Below are 10013 nucleotides of genomic sequence, written 5' to 3'. Positions count from 1 at the left end.
AGGAGCCCCCCCGTCCCCCCAGCACTGGAGAGAGAGGAGCCCCCCCGTCCCCCCAGCACTGGAGAGAGAGGAGCCCCCCCGTCCCCCCAGCACTGGAGAGAGAGGAGCCCCCCCGTCCCCCCAGCACTGGAGAGAGAGGAGCCCCCCCGTCCCCCCAGCACTGGAGAGAGAGGAGCCCCCCCGTCCCCCCAGCACTGGAGAGAGAGGAGCCCCCCCGTCCCCCCAGCACTGGAGAGAGAGGAGCCCCCCCGTCCCCCCAGCACTGGAGAGAGAGGAGCCCCACATCCCCCCAGCACTGGAGAGAGAGGAGCCCCCGTCCCCCCAGCACTGGAGAGAGAGGAGCCCCCGTCCCCCCAGCACTGGAGAGAGAGGAGCCCACATCCCCCCAGCACTGGAGAGAGAGGAGCCCCCCCGTCCCCCCAGCACTGGAGAGAGAGGAGCCCCCCCGTCCCTCCAGCACTGGAGAGAGAGGAGCCCCCCCGTCCCCCCAGCACTGGAGAGAGAGGAGCCCCACATCCCCCCAGCACTGGAGAGAGAGGAGCCCCCGTCCCCCCAGCACTGGAGAGAGAGGAGCCCCCGTCCCCCCAGCACTGGAGAGAGAGGAGCCCCCGTCCCCCCAGCACTGGAGAGAGAGGAGCCCCCGTCCCCCCAGCACTGGAGAGAGAGGAGCCCCCGTCCCCCCAGCACTGGAGAGAGAGGAGCCCCCGTCCCCCCAGCACTGGAGAGAGAGGAGCCCCCGTCCCCCCAGCACTGGAGAGAGAGGAGCCCCCGTCCCCCCAGCACTGGAGAGAGAGGAGCCCCCGTCCCCCCAGCACTGGAGAGAGAGGAGCCCCCGTCCCCCCAGCACTGGAGAGAGAGGAGCCCCCGTTCCCCAGCACTGGAAAGAGAGGAGCCCCCGTCCCCCAGCACTGGAGAGAGAGGAGCCCCCGTCCCCCAGCACTGGAGAGAGAGGAGCCCCCGTCCCCCAGCACTGGAGAGAGAGAGGAGCCCCCGTCCCCCAGCACTGGAGAGAGAGAGGAGCCCCCGTCCCCCAGCACTGGAGAGAGAGAGGAGCCCCCGTCCCCCAGCACTGGAGAGAGAGAGGAGCCCCCGTCCCCCAGCACTGGAGAGAGAGAGGAGCCCCCGTCCCCCAGCACTGGAGAGAGGAGCCCCCGTCCCCCAGCACTGGAGAGAGGAGCCCCCGTCCCCCAGCACTGGAGAGAGGAGCCCCCCAGCTCACAGTCCAGGGAAGAGAAGCTGCCAAACTTGTGGAACTAAATAATGCTGCTAATGGGGAATGTGACTGCAGAGCGCTGCAGGCGGGGTCATTCCTGCGGACTCCAATCCCAACACTCCTAGCGTCCTCATCCATCATATTATTAGACTGGGACCTGCTCCTAATAATCCGGGGGCCACATTAGTGTGGGGGACTACCAGCTGCAGCAGATGCGCTGCGGATGCAGGGGGACTACCAGCTGCAGCAGATGCGCTGCGGACGCGGGGGGACTACCAGCTGCAGCAGATGCGCTGCGGACCCGGGGGGACTACCAGCTGCAGCAGATGCGCTGCGGACCCGGGGGGACTACCAGCTGCAGCAGATGCGCTGCGGACCCGGGGGGACTACCAGCTGCAGCAGATGCGTTGCGGACCCGGGGGGACTACCAGCTGCAGCAGATGCGTTGCGGACCCGGGGGGACTACCAGCTGCAGCAGATGCGCTGCGGACCCGGGGGGACTACCAGCTGCAGCAGATGCGTTGCGGACGCAGGGGGACTACCAGCTGCAGCAGATGCGTTGCGGACCAGGGGGGACTACCAGCTGCAGCAGATGCGTTGCGGACGCAGGGGGGACTACCAGCTGCAGCAGATGCGCTGCGGACGCGGGGGGACTACCAGCTGCAGCAGATGCGTTGCGGACCCGGGGGGACTACCAGCTGCAGCAGATGCGTTGCGGACCCGGGGGGACTACCAGCTGCAGCAGATGCGCTGCGGACGCGGGGGGACTACCAGCTGCAGCAGATGCGTTGCGGACGCAGGGGGACTACCAGCTGCAGCAGATGCGTTGCGGACCAGGGGGGACTACCAGCTGCAGCAGATGCGTTGCGGACGCAGGGGGGACTACCAGCTGCAGCAGATGCGCTGCGGACGCGGGGGGACTACTAGCTGCAGTAGATGCGTTGCGGACCCGGGGGGACTACCAGCTGCAGCAGATGCGTTGCGGACCCGGGGGGACTACCAGCTGCAGCAGATGCGCTGCGGACGCGGGGGGACTACCAGCTGCAGCAGATGCGTTGCGGACGCAGGGGGACTACCAGCTGCAGCAGATGCGTTGCGGACGCAGGGGGGACTACCAGCTGCAGCAGATGCGTTGCGGACGCAGGGGGGACTACCAGCTGCGGCAGATGCGCTGCGGACGCGGGGGGACTCACCAGTAGGAAGGCTCGGACAGTCGGGACTTTGTTTAGCTCCATCAGCAGTCTCAAGGCTTTCTCGTGGTTGCTGCAGTATTCCTCATACACACAGAAACGCTCCTTCTGCGAGGACAAACAACACAAAAATATCAGCAAAATCCAGGAGAGGAGATTGCGGGGTCCTCCCTCGTACAACGGCTCCCCGCTAGCAGCACCTTACAAAACTGCATCAAGAGGAAGACTTCTTATTCTGTAACTGGAGGGGCTATTACTTATGTTCTGGGGGGTGTTGGATGTGTGGAGGTGGCGGCACTCTGCCCACCGCTGCTGTGGGCACAACACCTTCAGTTGAGGGAGGGGAATAAGGACTGAGATGTGGGATCCAGTAAAGTCACTCACGATGTAGATTAGACTGAGTGACCCCGGGGGCCGAGAGCCCACACTGCAGTGGCTTAAGGACCAGCCGGGGGCCAAGAGCCCACACCTCAGTGACCGAAGCACCAGCCGGGGGCCAAGAGCCCACACCTCAGTGACCGAAGCACCAGCCAGGGGCCCAGAGGCCACACTCCAGCGACCGAAGCACCAGCCAGGGGCCCAGAGGCCACACTCCAGCGACCGAAGCACCAGCCAGGGGCCCAGAGGCCACACCCCAGCGACCGAAGCACCAGCCGGGGGCCCAGAGTCCACACTGCAGTGACTGAGGGACCAGCCGGGGGCCCAGAGTCCACACCTCAGTGACCGAAGCACCAGCCAGGGGCCCAGAGGCCACACTCCAGCGACCGAAGCACCAGCCAGGGGCCCAGAGGCCACACTCCAGCGACCGAAGCACCAGCCAGGGGCCCAGAGGCCACACCCCAGCGACCGAAGCACCAGCCGGGGGCCCAGAGTCCACACTGCAGTGACTGAGGAACCAGCCGGGGGCCCAGGGCCCCCACCACAGTGACTGAGGAACCAGCCGGGGGCCCAGAGTCCACACTGCAGTGACTGAAGGACCAGCCGGAGCCAAGATGTGGACTGTAATCAGCACTGCGTTGTGGGGGGTATCTGTTCTGGTTCCTGCTCCATGTGCTCCCCTATAATTGACCAGCTTTCCCGTCCTCTGCAGCGCCTCTTCCTGGCCGTCATCTTAGCCTTCAGGCCCGTACAGAGTTTGTATACCCGAGGGCAGGGGCATCACCCTCTATTGACTTGGGGTTTGGGGCTCATCGGCCTCTTGAGGTGATCCCCCACTAAGTTTGGACTGCATTCCTGCAATGATTGGAGTTGTGGTGGTTCAGAAGCCCAAATGTTGATGTCAGTGTGCCGGCCCGCAGCTCATGACAACTCTGCCTGGACAGGACAACGTGCGGACAGACACATCCGGCTGATGTCACATCCTCGCAACATGTCCATCGCAGGGGTCAGGGGAAATCTGTTGCAGCGGCTTCATCATATCAGCACTGCCGTCATGGTTTCCACAGGAAAGACATGAAAGACGGAAAACAGAAGAGATCAAGCTGTAGACTGGCATATAGGATATATGTTGGGAGTATATACGGACATGCCAGAAGTCATGGGACAGGAACTATTGTCATGTAGGACCCCTCTGGCCCGGTGAATTGCTGCAACTTAACATGGCGTTGACTCCACAAGGAGGAAAGACATCTGGAGGGATGTTGAGCCGTCTGGATGCCCCACAGCCTTGGGGTAGGTGGTGAATGCTCCACTACATCCCATACATGCCGGATCGGGCTGCGCCATTCATAGACCTCTCCAGAATGCTCCTCCAGCCATTATTGTGGGGGACATGAAGGGCAGTGAGGTGCGGCGGGTGCCGTGAATGTTGTGTGCGGGCAGACCAGTGGAGCCAACCCCCCCACACAAGTACGGAGCCCCTACCGACCTGCACAGCGCCTCATAGACAACTCGGAAATCTGCCATTGGTTTTGGACAGCGCCCCGAGAAGGTGAATAAAAACGGTCTTGTAACAAAGATAATGGACTCCCCTGGTGTGGGCAGCCCGCCGCCCGCGGGTCCTCACTCGCCTAATGATCGTGCACTGCTCGGCAGATATGCTTGAGAAGGGAGGCGGATCTGTCAGTAAGACCCCCGAAACGCGCTGCACTCCTGTATCCTCTACCCTACACGTTGGAGCGGTACGCGACTCCTGAAGAACAATGGAGCGGAGAGCTCATTATTGAGGTGTAATCTTCACCACGTCTTGTATTATATCCCTCCAGCCAATAGGGGGGGCTGTCGTGGTGAACGAGACCTCTCTGTGATCTAGAGGTCTATGCAGAACAGCCGATACTAGCGTTTCTGCATAGCTTTGCAAACCATCGCAGGAAGAATGTATATTTAAAGGATTCCTGACCCGGGGATACAAATTTGTCCCTCATCTCTGAGGTCTAGCGAGGTCCCTCTAGAGAAGCGCGTTGGACCAGGACTACTTGTATAGGGTCGAGGACTATGTGGTTAGCTCCCCAACACCTACACGGTCCCAGAGGTTAAGTCGTATTCTATTATCTGGCACCCAGAAAGGGGCTTTATACTTCTCCTATATCACATCCGAACCCAGAACTTATGTTCAGGTATGGAGACAAGAATGAGGAATAGTTTTTCCCACTAATTCAACAATAGTGGTTTTTCTCATGAGTTTATTTGGATAATGGGATTTTTTACTTACCGTAAAGTCCCTTTTTTGACCAGGATATCGGGGGTGCAGGATGCAGTGGGTAGCAGCTGCCACCAGGAGGCGACATAAAGCTTGACCAAAAGTTGGCTCCTCCCGTCAGCTGTACCCCTTCCTACCTGCTGGGGAAGCTCCGTTTGTCAGCAAGCAGTGGTAGGAGTCCTAGCAGAGAACAACACGATACTAGTAACATCATGTGAGATCTCAGCACCGAGGGCCCCAACAGGGAGCCACATAACCCGGTAATACAATAAAGGGGTGCTGTATCCCAAATATCCTGGTCAACAAAGGGAATTTACGGTAAGTTTTGTCAGGAATATGGGGGATACAGGATACAGTGGGGCGTAGTATAACTCGCGGCCGCTGTAGAACCATCAGCCGATGCCGCCACATGCACCCTGTAAAATTTGGTGAAGGTGCGCCTAGAGGACTATGTAGCCACCTTACACAGGTGTGTGGCAGACGCCCCATGGCACACTGCCCATGATGAGCAGTCACTCAGGAGTCTGGCCCTTGGCACGATAGGGCTCAGCCAACGCTGAGCGAATCCAGTACAAAATCGTGCCTTTGGAGGCAGCTTGACCACAACGTGCCCCCTCGGGAAGCACAAGCAGGGCGTCAGAACGCTGGTACAAAGCTGTCTGCGCCAAGTAAATTCTGAGGGCTCGGACGAGATCGAGTTTGTAAAGGGCCCTCTCCGTGCGATGCACCAGATGTGGACAACAGGAGGGCAACACAATGTCCTCATTGAGGTGGAAAGCCAAAACCACCTTTGGCAAAAAAGGAAGGATTGGGACGCAGGACCACTTTGTCCTGATGAAACACCTTGAACGGTGGAACCGCTGAGAGTGCTACCAATGCCGACACCCTCCAAATGGAGTAGATTGCCACCAGGAACGCCACCTTGACGCTCATCACGAGAGGCAACACTTCCACAAGGTGTACAAAGGGATGTTACTGTAGAGCATCCAGTACCAAATTAAGATGCTGCACCAGGAGAGGTGAATGGTACGGCGGAGCCATATGTGCCATCGCCTGTATGAAGGTGCAGACTGATGGAAGATTAGCCAGCGGTCTCTGGAACAAGATGGAAAGTGCCGACACTTGTCCCTTAAGAGAGCGGAGACCGAGTCCCAACTCTAAACCGGCCTGCAAGAAGGCAAGGTTCCTTGGAAGTGATAATTGCATGGGATAGCCAGATTGACGTTCACACCAGGCAAAGAAGCGCCTCCAGACGCGAGGACTGTTTCCCCACCCTAATCATAGTGCAGATAATCAGATCAGTGAATCCTCAGGCTCTCAACAATGCGGATTCAATTTCCACGCTGTCAAATGCAGCATAGTTAAATGCTGGTGGAAAAGGGGCCCTTGCAGGAGGAGATCTTTGCGGAGTGGAAAACGCCACAGCACATCGACGAGCAGATCAATTAATTTGGCATACCATGCCCAACTCTGCCAATCCGGAGTGATGTGTTCCCTCTTGATAACCCTGTGTAACAGAGGAAACGGTGGGAACAGGTACAGGAACGACCACGGATGCTAAGCCCCGAGGGTCCTGGGACCTCAACATGAAACGTAACATCTTGCAGTTGAGCCTGAAGGCCATGAGGTCCATGCCCGGCCGACCACATCGATGACAAAGTTGCTGAAAGACGTCTGGACAAAGCCCCCACTCGCGTGGATATACCGTTGTTCTGCTCCGATAGTCGGCGACCAAATAGTCCACTCCGGGTATGTATACTGCAGATATCGCCGGCACATTGACGTCGGCCCAGGTTAGAATGCGGGCCTCCTCTGCCATTGCCTAAGTGCTGCGGGTTCTGCCTCGTCGGTGGACATATACGACGGCCATTGCATTGTCCATCTGGACCCGGAGTGGGTGGCCTTGTAATCGAGGTGCAAAGTTGACAATCAGCAGATAAATTGCCTGAAGTTTCAGGACATTTTTTTGGAGAAATGCTTCCGCATCAGACCACACGTCCTGGGTCGTGTGAGGAGGGAGCGTTCCCCCCCAGCTGGCTGGCGTCAGTGGTGAGCACTCTCCAGCGGAGGTTGAGGAACGACTGACCTTGCAGTAGGAGAGGAGACAATACCCACCACTCTAGGGAGCGGCAAAGCGACTCCAGAAGACTGATCCGCTGGTCCAGGGTCATTGGGTCCTAGTTCCATGAAGAAAGCAGACTTCGCTGCAGATCCCGCGAGTGAAACTGTGGAAAGGGTATGGTCGTAAAGGACGCCACCATGAGGCCCAAGACTCTCATCGCATGCTGGATGGAAACGGAGCGCCGTTGGCAAAGGCCCAGGGCCTGATGCTTTGCGACTGGTAGAAACACACGTGCCTGCACAATGTCCACGGTCATCCCCAGGAACTCCATACGTTGTGAGGGAATGAGCGATGACTTGGCATAGATCACCTTCCAGCCGAACCGATCCAGAGTGAGTAAGGAGTTGTGCAAACTCTCCAGGCTGGCGGGCCGCGACGGGCCCTAGATGAGGATATCGTCCAGATAAGGAATGGTTATGATTCCCCTGGAGTGAAGGAGTTCCATTATGGCTGCCAGTAGCTTGGTTAAGCCCAGGGAGCCGTTGCCAACACGAAAGGGAGGGCCTGGAACTTGTAATGCCTGCCTTGAATTACAAACTGCTGGAACAGTTAACGTATTTGCCGAATCAGAACGTGTAGCTACGCATCCTGGATGTCGATGGACAATAAGAATTCGTGGCAGTCCAGGGACGCTATAACACAGCTGATGGACTCCATACGAAAATGCTGCACCTGTATGTACTGATGCAGTCGCTTGAGGTCCAGTACTGGGCAAACTGAGCCATCCTTCTTTGGCACGATAAACAGGTTCAAGTAAAACCCTGTAAAGCACTGGCCTTGCAGGACTGACACGATCGCCTGCTGCACCAATAGATGGTTGATATCTCCGGAACCCAGGCGTCCGGCACAATCTGGAGCCATGTGGACTGGAACCTTGCAAACCAACCCCTTACCGTGAGGATAGGCGGCGGACAACCTTCATGCGGAGGGCTTAGAGGAAGAGGGCTTTGCAGGTGCGAGGACACTGCTGCCACGCAGGGCGCAGTTTGTAGGAGGGATGCTTCCTCTGCACCCATAGCAAGGTCCGCCAATCGCCAGCTAGAGCGACAAAAGGATTGAAAGGACGTGTGGCCTTTTGGTGCGGGCCTAGTAGCTTTCGGCCTGTTTGGAGGTAGCCTCTGCAATAATCTCGTCCAGCTTGTCCCTAAACAAGCGTGAGCCCAGGAAGGGAAGATTAGTTAGGCTTTTCTTAGAAGCAGTGTCTTCATCCCATGCTTTCAGCCAGACCCATCTCTGAAGATGCCGAGGCACATGCTAACAGTCTCGTAGCATCTAAGGAGACCTCACAGGCCAAACCACCACCTGCCTCATAGTGTGCCTCCCCTAGTGTGTCCGAGGGCGAGGGGCCCCCCTAGCGTGCCCGAGAGAGCGGGGCCCCCCCCTAGCGTGCCCGAGGGAGCGGGGCCCCCCCCTAGCGTGCCCGAGGGAGCGGGGCCCCCCCCTAGCGTGCCCGAGGGAGCGGGCCCCCCCCCCTAGCGTGCCCGAGGGAGCGGGCCCCCCCCCTAGCGTGCCCGAGGGAGCGGGGCCCCCACCCTAGCGTGCCCGAGGGAGCGGGGCCCCCCCTTAGCGTGCCCGAGGGAGCGGGGTCCCCCCTAGCGTGCCCGAGGGAGCGGGCCCCCCCCCTAGCGTGCCCGAGGGAGCGGGGCCCCCACCCTAGCGTGCCCGAGGGAGCGGGGCCCCCACCCTAGCGTGCCCGAGGGAGCGGGGCCCCCACCCTAGCGTGCCCGAGGGAGCGGGGCCCCCCCCTAGCGTGCCCGAGGGAGCGGGGCCCCCCCCTAGCGTGCCCGAGGGAGCGGGGTCCCCCCTAGCGTGCCCGAGGGAGCGGGGTCCCCCCTAGCGTGCCCGAGGGAGCGGGGTCCCCCCTAGCGTGCCCGAGGGAGCGGGGTCCCCCCTAGCGTGCCCGAGGGAGCGGGGTCCCCCCTAGCGTGCCCGAGGGAGCAGGGCCCCCCTAGCGTGCCTGAAGGAGTGAGGCCCCCCTGATCGGCAGAGGAGCTCTCCTCAGATATATTAAAGTTAGCCTGATTACCGCCATAAATCAACTGTAGCCGCCATCTTCAATGAGCACTCAGCCTCCAACTCCAGTACAGAACGATCCTCTGAGTTCCTCTTCCGAAAGTTCCAGATCCGCCACCTGTGATAGAATCAGGGAGGCAGAGGATGGGAAAATGGACCCTGGAGAGACGCTGCGGTGGCTGGACCGTGAACGCCTTGAGCGCTTGTGTGGTCTACTATGAGAGGGCATGCTACGGTCAAACCTATCCACCATGGAAAGAACCGCCTGAGTCAGGGGTCTTAGCAGTTCCAGTTCAGAGGTGGGTAGTGGCTGGGAAATCACAGCAGCAGAATCATATTCTGAGCGAGGAGTCGCAGGCGGCAGCTGCCGTGGAGGGATGCAGGCTCTGCAGAGGGAGGTTACATGGCCACGGGAGAACTGCTTCTGACAGCGTTCACACACATAATAAGTGGGAAGACCCGGCATCGGCTCGGCTCCCTCAGATCTCAGTGACATGATGGGAGTAGGAAGTCTAGAACTACCACTGGCTGAGAACAATAAGGGGTTAACTTGTGCTGCCTGATGGCAGCTTCACCCACTGTAGACCAGCAGCTGGAGACTCCAGAGGATGAGCCCGGCAGTCTAGCAGCAGCACGAGGGGAGCAGCAAGCAGCCCCAACCTTCTCCAACACATTTGGCCATGCTCACCCCCACCACCACCACCCTCGGCACGGGAAAGGGAGAGCATGGCCTAAACGGGTCTGAAGCCAGGGGCTCAATTATTAGCAAGGTTGGAAGCCAAAACCGAGCCGTCTGAGGGTCGTAGCAGGTAGAGCATGCCACAGAAGAGGGCGAAG

The 10013-nt window shown here is 59.6% G+C and overlaps 1 protein-coding gene across 3 annotated transcripts in view; it reads right to left on the bottom strand.

Annotated features, from left to right (window-relative positions):
* PREX1 (phosphatidylinositol-3,4,5-trisphosphate dependent Rac exchange factor 1) overlaps positions 1-10013 on the bottom strand; it is a 129926-nt gene that overhangs the window by 83414 nt on the left and 36499 nt on the right. For all 3 annotated transcript variants that reach the window (XM_066588046.1, XM_066588048.1, XM_066588047.1), the window contains one exon: positions 2407-2511. In XM_066588046.1, the coding sequence (XP_066444143.1) occupies positions 2407-2511 (105 nt within the window). The remainder of the gene's footprint in view (positions 1-2406; positions 2512-10013) is intronic.

The sequence above is a fragment of the Eleutherodactylus coqui genome, chromosome 13 (genome assembly GCF_035609145.1).
Source record: "Eleutherodactylus coqui strain aEleCoq1 chromosome 13, aEleCoq1.hap1, whole genome shotgun sequence".
In the NCBI taxonomy this organism is placed as follows: Eukaryota; Metazoa; Chordata; class Amphibia; order Anura; family Eleutherodactylidae; genus Eleutherodactylus; species Eleutherodactylus coqui.
Note: the sequence above shows the minus strand (reverse complement) of the source record. Positions and strands in the feature narration are given on the sequence as shown.